Source organism: Cyprinus carpio, chromosome A5, assembly GCF_018340385.1.
Source record: "Cyprinus carpio isolate SPL01 chromosome A5, ASM1834038v1, whole genome shotgun sequence".
Lineage (NCBI taxonomy): Eukaryota > Metazoa > Chordata > Actinopteri > Cypriniformes > Cyprinidae > Cyprinus > Cyprinus carpio.
Window position 1 is genome coordinate 38540689 of NC_056576.1, and position 18864 is coordinate 38559552.

General features: G+C 34.4%; 1 protein-coding gene across 2 annotated transcripts in view; it reads right to left on the reverse strand.

Annotated features, from left to right (window-relative positions):
• LOC109067613 (astrotactin-2-like) overlaps positions 1 to 18864 on the reverse strand; it is a 539141-nt gene that overhangs the window by 193511 nt on the left and 326766 nt on the right. For both annotated transcript variants that reach the window (XM_042757176.1, XM_042757175.1), the window contains one exon: positions 10474 to 10611. In XM_042757176.1, coding sequence (XP_042613110.1) covers positions 10474 to 10611 — 138 coding nt within the window. The remainder of the gene's footprint in view (positions 1 to 10473; positions 10612 to 18864) is intronic.

Sequence of the window (18864 nt, forward strand, 5' to 3'; positions counted from 1 at the left end):
GTTGTTGTGTTTTAAATGAGTAAAAAATTCTTACTGACCAATGGGCAAAACATAGGATAGTGGCAAAAAAAAAAAAAAAAAAAACACTATCTGGTATTTGGGGTGAAAGTGAATATTCTTTTAATATGTCATAAATTGATTTTTGTTGTAAATATTCCCGACAAGATTGTTACACTGAATGACATTTTAGTGGGTGTCTTTTGTAAATCAGCGAAAATGTATGATATTTATTTATTGCTTGGAAAAAACAAAACAAAATTGCAATTAAATTAAACAGAAAACTTTTACATTTTTGGAGGGATACATAAATGTCCCATGTAAATAATGTTAATTTTTTTTTTTTTTATGCATATGGTATAAGCTTTTATCTAAAGTGACTTTCTTTCTTTCTTTCTTTCTTACTTTCTTTCTTTCTTTCTTTCTTCATGCTCTGCAATGTTTTCTCTGGTTTCTGCTCTTGTTTTTTTTTTTTTTTTATTACAAGCTTGACAGATAACATTATGCAATTACAGCAGCAATTTTATATCTTTCTACAGCCTTTTAATAGTGTCTCATAAACAGGACTTGCTTTAATGGGAGACACTTCTAAAAGAAGGTTTTAGTGTTCTGTCGGCATGTTAAAACCCTCTCTCAGAAGTCCATCCTTTCAAAGCCTCATCAGAGCAGCACTTTTGAAACAAATCCACCATCTTTAACAATGCAAATTAAAGCCCACTACTGCTTGACTTCTTAATCTACGTACATGTGTAGATACACATCTCTAATGCATAACACTTAACCTGATATCCTCAAGCTCAGATTCTCTGATTTTCCACTACCAGGGTCTCTGCAAGTTTTATGGGGCAAATTTAAGACATGTTGTTGTTGTTGTTGTTTTAAACAAACTCACTTAATTTTGTTTAATTTATCAGAAAACAATATCTTCATTTTGCACCACAAGTAAATGTATCTGGTCACAATTTAGTTTAGGGACCAGTTCTCTCTGTTAACTATGCAATTTTTTTTTTTTTTTTTTTTTTTTTTTTGCCTCAAAAGAATTTGTTGCTTTTTAATAGATAGTAGGGTTAAGGGATCTAAAATATGGTCATGCAGAATATGGTATTAATATGTGCTTTATAATACTAATAAACAGCCAATATGGTAGTAGTATACATACTAATAAGCAACTAGTTAATAGTGAGAATTGGTCCCTAAACTATAGTGTTACCATGTTCACCATCATTAAAGGATGTTTAGATATTTGTATTGGAAAACAAGTCAATGCAATGCATGCAACATTTATTGCCATGACTTTACCAATTAAAGACTTTCTGCTTTGATTTAAGAGCTTTCTAAGGCCTTAATTTGTGGAAATCTGCGAAGAGCTGCAGAAACCCTGTCTACACTATGATAACGCTGCAGTGCATTTGTGCAAATAATCACCTTTCCAAGAGAATGAAAACTTGCTGCTCAACTTTGGCAGCTCTCGGCTCACCCTGCATATGCTCGAGTTGCACACAGAGCGCTGAACATCAGCCTTGTTTGCCAAATGCGACAGCACAGGAAAATGAGTCCCAGACGGGGAGGAGATGTGCAGGTGGGTGGAGGGGGAAAATAACAGGTTAGCGCATGCAACCGCTTTGCCTCTCGCAGATGGCTTGGTTTAAAAAAAAAACAACCAAAACAAAAAAGAGAGTGTTGGAAGCAAGTAAAAACGGTACAGTAGGCAATAAAACAATACTCAGCTGTTCAGAGAGCATGAGCATGTCATTGTTAACCATATGTAAATGAGTCACCACAGTGCAGCACTGGCTGTGTGACGCCAACTGGACAGTGTGTCCCACCCAACTGAGGTGATGCGGGGGAGAAATCAAAGCTCACTACCTCCAGTGTCAGATTCATGCTGCTTGCATTGCCATGAGCGTTACAAAAACAAACACATTTCAGTCTTTCACAGTTTCTGTCAGCCTCAGACCCACACATGGTTAGTTAGCAGTTAGCGGCTCATAGAACCATTGGCTTGACTGTGAACACTCCGACAAACAGTTTGCTTGTAACAGGCTTTATGAACCCAATGCGTTTATGTTTATAAGTGTTGTTTTGCTTTATTTTAAATGTGAGGAATTTCAGAAAAGGAGAAAAAAAAGTTTATATTAATAACAGTTAATAGTTTAATAATAGTGCAGAGTTGTAGTGGACTTAAGTGAACTTAAAGTGATATTTCACCCAAAAATGAAAATTCTGTCATCATTTATTCATCCTCAAGTTGTTTCAAACCTGAATGAATTTCTTCCTTTCTTCTTTCTTCCATGGACTGTCATCGTAAAAAAAAAAAAAAAAAAAAAAAAAAAAAAAAACATGTATATTGGTAACATACTATTTCTACCTGTCTTAACCATGAAAATTAGTTTTGTTGGTGAAACCCAGTACATTCAGGTTTATTCATTTTTGATTTGAATAAATTCAATTAATTTAGATGTTACCTTATGAAGCACGTTTAAGACTGGTTAATTACTCTTTTATGTCTAAGTATATCTCAAATAAAAGATTGAACAGAAAAAAAATATATGATATTTGCTTTTTTGAGATTTTTTGTGCTTTTTTCACTCAAAACCTGAAGTAGTTTAGATCATATATTTTTGGGAATTTGTGTATACATATCAGTATAAGCCAAGTATCCCAAGTAAGTATTTTGTTGGTAAGTACATGAAAAAGTAGTCAGTCTTGATCATTCTGGCTTATCTAGCTGTATTGTCTTTGTGCCAATGCAGATACCAAATCCAGCTAAGTACAAATAACGGCATTAAGTTGCACAAAGTGGCATTATTGTTGTCATCATTAATCTCTCTTGTCTGTCTCTGTCTTTCCTACACAGAAATGAATCACCTCTGTTGGATGGCACATTGTGCTTGGCCACGATTATCCAACATATGTAATTGCCCAGGGTTTGCTCTGAAGTTGATGAATGTGGCTCTGCCTGTAATTCATAAACATGTTTGCAGTCTGTGAGGGAACTCTAGCGAAGCCCTGCGCTCTTAATTGAGATACTTAACATGCATGACAAATGAGGCAACTCGACACAAGGCAGGTTCATCACACTTACTTTCTCCCCAGTGGAAGGTGCGACTCATTACACACATACAATACGTGACATAAAATCAGGGTGCAGATTTAAGGGGTTATGCTGAGACCTGCATAATTAAGATTTAAGATGATAAACAAGAGATTTGTTATAATTATATATATAGACATTTATATGTTTTAACATATTTTTCATACAATGCTTCATTAACCAAAAAGACAGTCAGAATATGTAATAAATTTAACTTAGCAGTAATTTAACAATATGGAAGTCCAGGAGAGGAGAGGAGAGGAGAGGAGAGATATAAACTCGCAATTATGAGAAAAAAGTTAGAAATTTGAGTTTACATTTCACAATACTGACTATTTCTAGCAATTGCAAGTTTATATGTCATAGTTTTGAGAAAAAAAAATAAAAAAGTGCAAGCTGAATGTAATGTTTTCAGACAGTTAACTGCATGCTAAATTCAAATTATTAGTTTAAATGTATATTAAATGCAATTAGCTGAACTTTAGATTGTTTTCTTTTTTAGACACACTTGAGTAAGCACTTAAGCATATTTCATTCATGTCATTTCACAAATAATTCTATTGTCTTTGAAATTAGTTGTACTTACAATCATTTTTGATATACTAAAACATACTATAATGTCATTTCAGTTGAAATAATAGTTTTATAAACAAGTATTTCACATGTGTTTTAGTATGTTCTTCAACACATCAAAATAAGCGTACTTCTTTAAAGCATGACAAATGATTATTAAGACAATGATTTAAAAATGTATTTTAAAATGCACTTTTAAAACATCCCTTTAAGATCTGAAATACATTACAAGTGCACATTCAGTACAATTAAGCACACTTCTTTTTTCACAAGGCCTGCGTTAGGACAAACTAAAACAGACCACGCTGTGAAAACGACCTACAGATATTCATTTAAATAGTCAACAATCCTGAAAGAGGCTCTATGTTTGGCACAAGTATGACAAGATGAATGATGCGCACTGTGGAGGACATTAGCTTGTGGTAATGTTCAGTTTGCTTGCTTGCATTGAATGCACCATTCATCAAAAGCACCGTGGCTGTTGCGCGCCCTCTCAGCTTATTGACACTTTCATATTGACAGTACAATGGGCTTTGAGCACAGCTGGAGATGCCTGGAGTGGAATTGATTGGGGGATTTATGGTGTGTTTCGGAGAGTGCAGCTCTTCAGGGTGGACTAAAGTTGACCTGTGGAGTCCACAGATGTCACCGCGACTCTAATGGCACAGCTGCTTGTAGATGTCTGGGAAAACATGACCTTAGACAGTTTGAGTCCCTCAAAAGCACCGGCTAAATCATGTGGGATCAGCTTCTATAAACAGTGCAGTAAAAATCTATGAGTCACCTAAAACCTGCAGCAGACTTTCAGCAATTGAAGTTCAGGTTCTTGGCATGTGAATCACAGTGACAACAGAGATTCTAATAGATAGGCTTCTGGTAATACAAGAATTCAGTGCTTTGTCATGGGCCTATTGCAGATGAGTATTGATCCCAAAGCCTTATTGTATATCACAAAGGGCTGAAATGAGCAAATACTTTTTTTTTCTACAAAGCTCTGATGTAGGTCAGCAAAACCAATTTCAACTGAAAATCTGTTCATATAAATTTAATGGTATACGGCTTGGCTCTTTGGGATTTTGATGGCCATTTTATCATCTGCAAGATGGGGAAAAAAAAAGGTAGAAGCATGATATAGCATGAAGGGACAGTCCACTCAAAATTGACAGTTTTATTTTCATTTACTCACCCTTTGCTTTTTCCAAATCTGTATGACATAGGTCTTCAGCCCTGATTTTTTTATTTTTATAGCACACCTAGCCTGTGGCTTTTCAAGTGACCCTGAAGACCCTGATTAGCTGGTTCAGGTGTGTTAGATTAGGGTTGGAGCTGAACTCTGCAGGACAGTGGGTCCCCAGGAGCAGGGTTTAAAAAAAAACAAAACCTAGGAAGTCTATGGCTATCATAGAAGAAATCATTTGTGTAGCAAAAATGATGCGGGATGAGTTACATATCGAAGTTAGTTAGGTTTAGGGTGTTGTTCACTATCCCTAAATATGAGCCATAGTGATGATTGTCTGATGAAATTACACCAGCATTTTGACAAAATTCCCTTCAACAGCATGACTGGAAAAGTAAAATGTCCAGGCACACAATGACCTGCTGCTCTCATGCACAGCTTGTTAATAAACAAAAAGTGTTTGCTTGATTTTCATTAGTTGAATGATCTTTTGATTTTAGTTCGCTCCAGTCGGCAGCCTTCACTCATGGGTCTTCCCTCTGAATATCATTTGCATAATTAAGAGGAGCTCATTATTCATTGTGCTGTGTGTGATGTGACAGGCCTTTCCTGCACAGCAGCAACTAATTATTTCCCAGATACATTACACTGATATAATGTATTCCTCTGAAACTCCACTAATCACTCATAAAATATGTGTTTCCGTCCTCAGAGTTATTATTTTGTCCCTGTCATGATGTTAAGTACTAATTAAGCTTAATAAATCATTCACAACCTTAAGTCAGCAAGTTTGAACGTATGCAAGCTGTAAAGTTAGAGTTTGATTGAACTAGGGCTGTGTTTTCCAAACTTAAACACTTTAGATACAAGTTTGTTTCAGAGAAATGTAGAGGAAACAACACCGTGAAAAACAGTACATTATGCATGAGAAAGAGGGAAACAACATATTACATGGCATATATCAAATAATAATAATAATTTTTCATAAGGATTCATTGTAGAAAATCTTTGAAATCATGCGGCTCAAGTTCATTATTGAGCTCCAGGTTTAAAAGCCTCACGCTTGATGTACCTCCTTTTTAAATAGTATGTTTGCATGGGACAAACTAGATAATAGACTTGTGAAACATAATGTGCTGCTTGTTATTGCTTCAACAATTCACAGTTTGTTGCCCCTGCATGGCATTTTAGGACTTTAACGGTGAAATATTGATTGCAATGTTGCTGTTTTGTACGGTGCTCCTTTGTTTTTCTTTTGCATTTTGAGTGAATATATATTGTCTAGTTAATTTCACCTTAATCGAAACCCATTATTTATACCAAAAAAAAAAAAAAAAGTTTTGTTATAATAAATAGGGTGCCTGTTATTTTTTAAAACAACAACAACAACAATAGTAATAATAATAAACAGGGTGTTCTCTTTTTTTGTATTAGTGTAAATATAGATGTGGGTTAAATAAAATAAAATAAAATAAAATAAAATAAAATAAAATAAAATAAAATAAAATAAAATAAAATAAAATAAAATAAAATAATTTTGTCAGGCATATTTAGAACATAAATCACTATCATTCAAACCACAAAGTTTTTACCTTTTGTCAGCAATGATCACTTTTTATTTGATATATTTTAATAAGTACAGGTAAGAATAAGTATGTTTCATTTTTACACAAATATGTCTGTTATGCTGAATAATGATAGAATATTAATTAATCCATATCTTAACATTTTATTTTAACAAAAGTTATTTGAAACATTAAAGTATAGACAGCTGCATTAAATAATTTCTATATCATTAAAATCACTTTTGTAAATTTGATTTGATGCATACATAAAATAGGATGTCTTGTCCTATTTATTATTATTATTATTTATAAATAGGATGAATGTAAAAATGCAAACACTGTCTAGTTATTATTATTATTATTATTATTATTATTATTATTATTATTATTATTATTATTAATGTATTTAGTCGTATTTGTGTAATTACATCTTGTTACAGCAGGTCAGAAAAAAATGAAGAGAAGGGATCGAAATGCAGCACAAACAGATCTGATCAAACTGAGGGTAATAAGCAAACGTTAATCAGGGGGAAAACAACAAACAGCTGTGCAACATAATTAGTGTCCGTGGTAACAAATAGGTGGGAACAAAAACACAGGAAAACAAGGAAGTACAAAATAAAATCCAACAAAAATGTCCCCTTCTGTTGATGGCTTGTAGTGTTATTCAATATTTGTTTGAAGTTTATCTTAACTACTTTAAATTATAAGTAGCTTCATCTTAGTCATCATTTGAAGGGGATACAACTGTCTTCTAAACCTTGAAGGTTGGCTTTATTTGCACAGGCTTGTATGACCTCTCCTGCAGCTGACAGCTGTATTAAGCCAGTGGCATAAAGGAGATTAGGAGTGTTTACTTTCCAGAGTGCTGTGACACGTCACTCCATTCGGGATGGAGATAACCTCATGAGTATCAGGAGACATGGAGCTGCAAATACTAACACTTCTGGTGCAAAGCCAGCTTCAATTCCATTCTGGAGGAACCCAGATACAAGCAATCGCAGTTCACTGTCGCCACTTCCAAAAGTCCAGGGTCATGGCCACCTCATTCTGGGATGAAATTGAAATGCTGATGAATGCTATTCATCATCAGAGCTCAGAAATAATCTAAGTGTATGAGAGAAAAAAGAGAGAAGGTGTTTTCTGTGAAAGGAATATAATCCTATTTCTGGACACCAAATGGAAAGTAAAACTATTGTGCAGGATTAAACAATATTCACACCGCTTTACTTATTTGGCAAAGATAATACTCCAGTGTGCCAGAACTGCTTACATTTTCTGGAATGTACTTGCAACCGAGAACATAATTCCTTCACTGGCAGGCTTTTAAGTACAAATTTACTGTTGAATGAAAATAATAATAATTAATTGTAACTTGTCAGGATATACATTTCCTGTGCTTTGACACTCTTAGTCCAAAGCATCATGACCACTCAGTGCTCCATCATAATTTTGAAATGCAACTTGGAAATTGTATTTATTTATTTATTTATTTTGCATGATTGCGATAGATCTTTGTCTAAAATGCTTTAGCACAACATGAATTCACATCTGTAAATATTAGATAATTTGCTTTAAATAGAAATCCTCCACTTGTGAAAAAGAAGTGCACTTAATTGTATTCAGTATGCATTTGTAGTGTACATAGTATATTTAAGTGAATCTTCACTTGCAGATAGTATAATATTAATTAAAAATAAATAAATAATAATAATAATAATAATAATAATAATAATAATAAGTAAGTTTTGCAATGGTGTCACAATAAAAGTTAGATTTTAAATTATTTTAATAATCTTTTGTCATGTTTTAAAGAAGCAGTCTTATGTTGATGCGTTGACTAACATACTAAAGCACATGTAAATATTATAATTTTAACTTAGTTAAAACACAGTATTTAAAAGTACTAAATTGCAACTTGTACATTCATAAGTGCATCAGATTAACCATATGTCAAAGACAATAAGTAGTATAATTTCTGAAATTACTTATAAAGATGTCTGTAAGCAAAAAAAAAAAAAAAAAAAAAAAAAAAAAAACTTAATGTCAGCTAACTTAATTAAATTTCATTGAATTAACTGCAATAAATGTTCATTTAATTGCTATTAAAATGCAATTAATTGTCTGGAAACATGAAATTAAATTCACAGTCAAGCATTTTCTTTGGTATATTATTTTCATAACAAGCATTCTCTGCTAATGCATGCAAAAGTGTACAAGAATCAACCTACTTAATACTTTAACAAATGATCATATTAAAGTATAATTTTTTGTACCTCAAAAATGCATGGTGAACCACTGGCTGTCACATTCAGCTGCAGATTTGCTTGATTGATTACTATTATTTAGATAATATATACACATATTTTTAATTAATCAAAATTATTAAACTGAAAAATGTAAAACTGATAAAAGTGTGTGTGTGTGTGTGTGTGTGTGTGTGTGTGTGTGTGTGTGTGTGTGTGTGTGTGTGTGTGTACATGTTTTTTTCTATGCCGGTGGGGAATTAAACCTGAATATGCACTGACTCGTGGGGACTCTTGTCACTGTGGTTCATATAAACCATTATATCTATGGAGAGTCTCCACAAGGATAGCAAACCAGAAGTAAGTGTGTGTGTGTGTGTGTGTGTGTGTGTGTGTGTGTGTGTGTGTGTGTGTGTGTGTGTGTGTGTGTGTGTGTGTGTGTGTGTGTGTGTGTGTATGTGTGTGTTAGGTAAACAGAATCAGAAAGTACCACTATAGCACCAGACTATACCCAGGATGTCACTTGTGTTTAAATACACAAATAAAAAGGTTTATGAAGCCCCTGCTCTTAGTCTATACCTGATTCATATTACAGTACATGCTGACACCGTAAGAATAGCTTGGCATATGTTGAGAATGCAATAATGATGAAAACAGCTTGGTTGTGACAAAGTAATACTGTAAATAGCTTGTTTCCCTGAGGACATTTCAGCCAACAGCAGCTGTGGGGCTTTCAGAAAGAAAGAGGCAAGAGCAGTATCAGATAAAGGGAAATCTATTCATAACTGAACATCTCAATTAGCATGTAGCACAGAGATTTACTGGAGGAAATTTAGTATTTTGTATTTTTTTTTTTTTTTTTTTTTACTGCAATAAAATACTAAACCAAGTCAAATAAATTGTTAATTAAAATTATCAAATAAATGTCAGATAAATACAAGGTCACCAATGAAAATGATGTACATCTTGAAAGCTCTAGGAGGAATTAGTCAATGTTATGCTAGGTAAAGTTCTTCTGATTGGTTGCAAGGATGTTGCTAGGCAGTTGTGAAGCAGTTGTTAAGGTGATCATTGTGTAGAAACAACTTTAACTCCATAATTGCTAGTAAATTTCACAAAAAAAAAAAAAATCTGCAAGTATCCAGCTAACAGGGAACATTCTCAAAAAAACTTAACTCGTAACTCAACGTTATGAACAAATGTTCTTCCAGTAATAGAGTACAGTTTTTGGTTACACTTTGCCTGAATAGTCCACCATTCTACTCACTATAAGTATCTTTGCTACTACATGTTTTTAAATGTTAACAGTTTCAGAATATCTAGAAAGAAGTAATATTCATAAGTAACATTCCTATAACGTTTGCAGAATGATAAAATGGAAAGTTCTCATAATGTTTGCATTACCAAAAAAAAAATATATATATATATTTTATTATTTTTTTATATATATATATATAGAGAGAGAGAGAGAGAGAGAAGAAGAGAGAGAGAGAGAAGAAGAAGAAGAAGAAGAAGAAGAAGAATTCAGTGAATAAGAAATAAGGCACACACTCTCAGATACAAACTATGCGAGTTCAGCCACTTATAGTCTGGCATGTTTTAATAGAAGCCTATTTTTTTTTTAAAATCCTGAGATCAGAGATAAAAAAAAAATAATAATAATAATAAAAAAAATCTGACAAGTATGCGCAATCATAAAATATGTTGGTTGGGTCAAGAAACCATAATGAAGCGTGACACATTTCTGTCTCATTATAGCCATTCTCAGTCTAGAATGAAGCACACAGTTGGGCTTGTTGAGCTGAGCTGTGATTAACTCACCGCACTTCTCCAGGGTCCTCTGTAACCAACACGTCCGTCTTACAGCTGGCTATAGGGTTGATTGACAGCTCCACTGGAGGAACCACAAAGCTCTTGCTGACTGGCAGCCAAAGGCCTTGACCCAGACTGTAGGATGACCTGCAGCAGGAGGAACACAAGAGCGTAATGTGTCAGCTGAATTTCAATGACCCTGTGGAACATGCCGGAATAAAGACTGCTGCTTATTACAAGAAAGCCACACTGACCGAGAGAGGAGAAGATCTGTTCTCCACAGCATGCTAAAAATAAAGACCATCAAACTACACAGTAGTTGTGTGCTAATGACATATCCAAAGGTTTTTAAAGGAGTCATATGATGCTTTTTTAAAGATCATTACTTTGTGTATTTGGTGTAACAGAATATGTTGACATGCTTTAATGTTCAAAAAACACATTATTTTTCAAATACTGTACATTATTGTAGGTGATCTATGCCCCGCCTCTCTCAAACGCTTCTTTTTCAACAAAGTCCCTCCTTCTGACAATAGCAGTCTGCTCTGATTGGCCAACTGACCCAGTGCATTGTGATTGGCCGATCACTGCAAGCTCTCATCGGAAATGTAACTGCCCTTTCACTAATCGCGAGCTTCCTATTTCAAAATAAATATAAAGACAGATAATAATGTCCTTAGTTTTACCATCAGTTCAAGCCCGAAAGGGGAACAAAGTTGCCTGACAGACACAGTGATGAAGCTCGTATGTGTTTTTGGTGGTGTTTACATGGACGTTTGAGACAGGTTTATCCACTGTGTGACTCTCTCTCTCTCTCTCTCTCTCTCACACACACACACACACACACACACGTGCGCACGCACACACACGTGATGCGCAGATACTATTGGCAAAACTCCACATTTGAACAGTCAATAGCAAATACTTTAATAACAAAACATACTTACAGTAGCTGATTCAGAAGCACCAGATTGTTTTAGCAAAGTCAGAATGACCTTCTCTCCTAGGATCATGAAACGGTCGTCCATAAAATGCGTTGCTGTTCTGTTGTAAGTAATCTTAAAGATTCCTAAATGCATCTACTTTCGGAAGGCCAAATAAAAGTGCTTTTGCTTTCTCCTAGATACACACAGCATCTCCCTGACATGACTGCTTTAACACTAACTGCTGTTACTTGAACCACGCCTTCTTTCTTTGCGTGAACATTTGGACGGCATTACGCAAATATTTCCACATAGTGATGTAGAGATGTGGGGGCGTGTTTGAACGGGCGTTTTAGGGGGGCGTGTCAGAGTCTTAACTTTGATAAAGAATATCTCTTTGGATTTGAGAGTTTAGTCTTTGCAACTTTACAGATCTTCTTCATGCACCAAGAGCTTTTAACACTCCAAAGAGAAAGGAAAAATTTAAATCACATCATATCAAATCACCCATTTAATGAAATAAAAAAGACATTGAAAATATACAGCAAATAAAGAAAACGTCAAAGGGTTTGTATAATGGAAAATAGGATTTGTCATATTCTTCAAAATGAAAGACTTCAGTGTAGTCATACTCTTCATTTCAGAACCTGTCAGCAAATCCACAACCTGTAAAAGAGCATTGTGACTCCTTTGGCATGCAAAAAGTCTCAGCCAATCATACCACAAATAATTTACATACAGTCGTCTTAAAGACACAGCAAAGGTCAACGAGAGGGTGACAGTGCTAGTCTTGTTTCCTAAAACTATTTAAAATTGTGATTTTGTTAATTAAAATACAGCTGAACTTAAATAAAACATTATTATTATTATTATTATTATTATTATTATTATTATGTTTTTATTTAAAATAAATAGAACAAATAAAATGACTAAAATTAAAACTAAATTAAAAATATAGCTATATATATATATATATATGTGTGTGTGTGTTTGTGTGTATATATATATATATATATACATATAAACTAACTAATAGAAACAAAGTTAATAAAACTGAAACTATTATATAAAACTGTCTGGAATCTTCATTTCAATTAATCTAATATCTATATATATATATATATATATATATATATATATATATATATATATATATATATATATATATATATATATATATATTTGTTTCTCATTATTTACTCATCCCAATAAAGTTCATAATCAAGAGACTGCAGAGACATCACTACCATGATGTTTTGTCTATTACTGAAGATTTTGAAAAGTATTATGATTCTTTAAAGATCTTTCTCAACAAAATAAATAAATAATAAAAATAAATAAAATTAAAAATACATAAATAAATCACTCAATTAAAAAAAAAAAAAAAAAAAAAAATCACATATGTGACATGCACAGTATATTAACTATGGCTGATTGCTTTCCTCAGTCCACTATCAGTCAACTGCTGCCAGCTGAACTAAATGGCTCGAGTCGTCAGGTGGTTAAGAGTGATGACAGCTTGGGTGAGTAAGGAGAGAGTGAATGGATGATATAAATTTAATTTATTTTCGCCTTCGCATTTAGAACCAAAGACGTAAAAAAAAAAAAAAAAAAAAAAAGGCTTCAGGCTTGTAGTCTGAAAATGAGGAAAAGAATGGAATATGTATTTGTGTTTAATTAACGAGAGACAGGAGTTTAATAGGGAGAATCAAAGTGAGATATTGTAAACACATCAGCTAATTGTCCAGTGTAAAATACATTATTAGTTTTAGTTAAAATGGCTTAAACTATATGGGTGGACTGCATGACAAAATCCCATATCATGGTATGAGTAATTTTATATCATAGTAACGGTATATATCAAAACATGCAAAAAAAAATGAGTAAATAATGTTTTATTTTTATATCAAATTAATGTATTAATGACTTTTGGATAATCATAATTGCTCAGCAATCATAAATAACTACATTTTGCATTAACACACAAGCTCTTTCTCCTCTTGACATGTTTCACTTTTATGTGTATATGACTTAAAGCACAAAAATGGAATATGTGACTCTGCCTGCATTTCATACAAACATTTCACTGCAGTTTCCAGCTGAAATGAACACTAGAGGCAGTAAAACGCCAACAACCTTTGCCTTTTTGTTAAGGGCCGTACACACCGGGACGAATATCGGCGCGCGTTATTCGCCAGCGTTTTTCAACGCGTTTTTTTTGTGTTCACACCCAAGCGATTTTCGCTGACGATGAGCCGAGTGAACATGCAAATTCATTCCCTGACATTAGATGGCGCTTAATGTAAAACAGAAATACTAGAAATACTAGTTCTCTTTTATCAAGATTTTTGTAATCGCTGTCGCGTTTGTCATATAGTTCTTTGTGTTCCGACACCAACGAGACCAGCAACTCTACATTCATCTTGCCTTGCATCTTCTTCGTCTTATTTCTTCCCGGCAGTGTAGACGCTACTTGGCGTACACTTCTTCGCCGTTACGTATGTGTGCTCAGCAAGACAGTTTTGTGTTTGAGCGCCCCCAAGTTGTGTTTTACTGTAACTTCAGAAGCTCCAGACACGTGTGCAAAAGCGCCATTGTCATTGGTCGTATAGTTTTTTGACGCGGTGCGTCAAACCAAAAAAACGAACCCGAGGCGTTTTTTAAAAAATGACGCTTTTACGCGTGGCGTTTGTCGTGTCGGTGTGCACACTCACATTGGCGCCCTTTGTTTAGTCACGAGGCGTTAAACGTCGGCGAATATCGCGCGCGAAATTCGTCCCGGTGTGAACAGGCCTTTATGCTACACTTTTATCATAATGGATGATTTTTAAAATAATACAGTTTGATGTTTGCATATATATATGTGTGTGTATGTATTAGGGGTGTCGCGTTATACCGGTATTGACAATAACCGTGATATTCAAAGCAACAATTATCGATAATGTGTTAATTTAGTGTGTGACGATATACCGCAATATTTAAAATGCACAGTTCTCTTATGATAACACCACGTTAATACTCCAGCGCCAGTACCTGGTTGAGCTCCCAGGTGGCAGTATTGTGACTTAACGCTGACACCTGTCACACAAGAAGAAGAGCAGGCTCGCAGCTACTCCGAGGAGAGCTCTGTTCTGTAGAGTAAGTTATTATTTTACTAGTCATAGAATAGGAAACGTTATATTAACCTGTTAACAGCGGTTTTCTATGTTCATATATTTAAGTAAAGGGTGATTATTTTAATAAGTACCGCATTTTCTTTAGGCAAGGCAAGGCAAGTTTATTTATGTAGCACATTTAATACACAATGGTAATTCAAAGTGCTTTACATAAAAGAAAGTAAAATAATCATGAAAAATAAAAAATAAATAATCACAAAAGTAAAACAAGGAATTTAAAAACTTTGAAAATGATTGGAACAGTGATTTAAAATGAATTTAAAAATAGAAAATTATTTTACATAAAATACAGTGAATACATAAAATACAGTGCAATCAGTTCGGATATCACACAGTGCTCATTCAATAAATGCACAACTAAACAGATGAGTTTTAAGTCTAGATTTAAAAGTGGCTAATGTTTTAGCACATCTGATCTCTTCTGGAAGCTGATTCCAACTGCAGGCGGCATAAGCAGACTCCCCTTGTTTTGTGTGAACCCTTGGTATTTCTAACTGACTCGATCTTACAGATCTGAGTGCTCTGTTAGGTTTATATTCAGTGAACATATCTGCTATGTATTTCGGTCCTAGGTCATTGAGTGATTTATAAACGAGTAAAAGTAATTTAAAATCAAACCTAAATGTAACTGGAAGCCAGTGTAAGGACCTGAGGACTGGTGTGATATGCTCAGATTTTCTGGTTCTAGTCAGAATAGCTGCAGCTGTCTAATGGTCTTCTTGGGAAGGCTGGTGAGGAGACCATTACAAAAGTCCACCCTGCTGTTGATAAAGGCATGAACAAGTTTCTCCAAGTCTCACTGGAAACAAAACATCTAATTCTTGCAATGTTTTTTAGATGATAGTATGCTGATTTAGTTACTGCTTTGACATGACTACTGAAACTAAGGTCTGTCTCCAGAATCACGATTCCTGACTTGATTTTTAGTTGTTTGAGCCCTAGAGTCAAGGTATGCATTCACCTTGAGAACTTCATCTTTGTTTCCAAATGCAATGACTTCAGTCTTTTTCTTGTTTAACTGAAGAAAGTTCTGGCACATCCAGCTGTTAATTTCATCAGTACATTGGCAGAGGGAGTCAATGGGGCTGTAGTCATTTGGAGATAGGGCTTGGTAAATCTGAGTATCATCAGCATAGCTGTGATAGGCAATTTGGTTCTTTCTCATTATTTAACAGTGGGAGCATATACAGGCTAAACAAGAGCGGTGCAAGAATTGAGCCTTGTGGGACTCCGCATGTCATGGACGTCCACTTAGACTTATGCTCTCCTAGACTCACATAATAACCTCTCCCTTCTAAGTATGAACTGAACCATTTGAGTACTATCCCAGAAAGCCTGACCCAGTTTTCCAGTCTCTCTAGTAGTATGTTATGATCGACAGTGTCAAACGCAGCACTGAGATCTAGCAATACCAGCACTGATATTTTGCCAGAATTTAAGCGAATATCATTTATTATCTTAATGAGTGCTGTCTCTGTGCTGTGATGCATTCGGAAACCAGATTGAAAATTGTCCAGGTATCCATTTGAGTTTAAGTATTTGTTGAGCTGATTAAAAACTACCTTTTCTATAATTTTGCCTATAAAAGTAAGATTTGATATTGGTCTATAATTGCTCAAAATGGTGTTATCAAGATTGCTCTTTTTCAGGAGGGGCTTAACAACTGCAGTTTTCAGTGAGTTTGGAAATGTCCCAGAAAGAAGTGAGGCGTTCACCACTTCTAAAAGATCTGCTTCTAAACCGTTAAGCACACTTTTGAAAAAAGATGTGGGAAGTGTGTCAAGATAGCAGGTTGACGATTTTAGATGCTGCACTATTTCTTCCAAAATGTTGCCATCAATTGCTTCAAAAATAGACATAGTATCATTTTGATATTGTGGCCGAATCTGTCTGACCTCTGCATTACTTGAGGATGTGCTAATCGCCTTCCTGATATTGATGATCTTCTCAGAAAAGAAGGAAGCAAACTCATTGCATTTGCTGTCTGAGAGGATTTAGCTTCGAATCTGACTTGGGGGGTTTGTCAGTCTCTCAACAGTAGCAAAAAGAGTGCGAGTGTTGTTTAAGTTACTGTTTATAAGGTTTGAGAAGAAGGTCTGTCTAGCTGTGGCTAGTTTCATATTAAAAGCATGAAGGCTGTCTTTATAGATGCTATAGTGAATTTCAAGTGTCGTCTTCTGCCACATCCGCTCAGCTTTTCTGCATTGTCTTTCAATACTCTGAACTGCTGTTGATTTTCTCCAAACTGAAATATATATATATATATATATATATATATATATATATATATATATAGATATATATATATATATACGTTGAAACCGTCGTATATATATGTGTATGTGTGTGTGTGTGTGTATATACAGGCACTGTATAATTTCGCTCCCATTATTTAGGCCTAATTAAAACAAGAAACTAATAAATTAAACCTGCACGATTTAACTAAATTATTGAAATTCTAAAGAATGGACTGATTAACAAAACATCTTCACGTATAGACTCAAGTTCTCTCATTATAATCAACAAAATGCACACGATGTAAAAAAGAGCTTCATTAATTGACAACTTCAGTGATTTTAAAGGGAGTCTTCTTTACCTGCTTTCATATAATTTAAGTAAGGTAAAAATAATAAAATAAAATAAATAAATAAATTAAATGCAGGTTTGTATAATATTCCGTAAAATATCAGTGCAAGATTTGCTCGGCATGCATGATGCTGAGTGCACGTGCAGCATTTATTCTTATTTGTCTACGTATTTTATCTTCATTACAAATCTTGTTTGGTTTTATTTTGTATAATTGCATGTAAAAAAAAATATATATATTTACTTTGTAATGCATATGCAAAAATGTGAATTATTATTCATATTCAAGTGTTTGTGCGAAAATTATTAATGTGCATGCATGACGGAGGCGCCCTCTCGGCCACGTGATTTTTTTCCTAATAATGAAATAACTGAAAATTGTGGTGTCTCATATACATGAGAAATATATCTACAGACAGCTTGAAATGTCTTTTAAACGAATCAATTCAGAATGAAAGCATTATGTAATCTGTGAAGGTTGTATTTCTCTTTAAAGGCTCATCCATGTGGAGAGAGCCAGCACTGTGAATTTCATCTTGCAGCCGACAAGAAAACATTTGTTTATTAATACATAATTAAAATGTCTCCTTTTTCACAATTATTAGGCTACTTCTGCCTGTGCTTTGTGACGAACTTAATGCATGTGCTTGAGCGTGGAATATATTAAGGCTGGATTATAGATGTAAATTTAATATAAACCTGCGATTAGTTGAATAATGACAAATCAACGACTAGTAACTAGAAAAAATCTAACGTGGGAGGCAGATCTATTAAATACCCTCTAGACATCTCTGTTAAAGTTTTTAAAGCATTTTATATGCATTTGCATAAATTCTTCTTTCAGAACGGTCTGTAATGGAGAGATGCCTTAACACTGATTTTTCCTCTGAAACACAAAAACGAAAATTGAAATAAAATAAATATTTTATGTTTTGAGAATGATTGGGCTCAAGCCTCCCCCGCGGGTCTGAGACACGCTGCCGAGCAGAGTATGAGCAGCGCAGTGTTATTCTGACTGGAGCGAGGAGCGGATTTTTTAAAAGTCGGAGTGTCGTGGTTTTCATTTGCTCCAGCACCGCTCCATCACGAATACAATTCATGCCAACAGCCCATAATATAACGGCATATTTAGCAATAATTCACATGATAAACATATTTAGCTATAGCTTGATACACATAATCTCTCCGACCAGAAGACTATAATGACGGCAATAGTCGAGCGTTGCAGGCTAGTTCTCAAGGAGTTTATCTTCCTTTTACTGATTATTTTCGGGTTAAAGCATGATTTAAACAGATACAGCACATTCACACGCAATCGCTGTCGCAATAATGCATTCAAACAAATGTAATCTTACAGTGCTACTTCATCTGTATCTGATTTTCATCACAAACAAAATTTGCACAGCAGAAAGAAGCAATTATACCTTTTAATGCTGACAATGTTATTAGTTTGGCGTTTTGTAGGAAAAAAAATTTGCACACAATAGCCTTACCCCCTTTGAAACTCTCCAGTTATTTTATTTATTTATTTATTTTTATTTTATTTTTATAGGCTACGTTACGAACATAACATTTCAACTTTATCCACGGAGCGAGTGCGGAGCAGTGTTTCTGGTATCAGTGAATGCGGAGCGTAGTGATTATTAAATGCTCGGAGCGCGGAGGGAAATTGTTGCTGCTCCACTCTCACATACTCTGCTGCAGAGTGAGAGAGA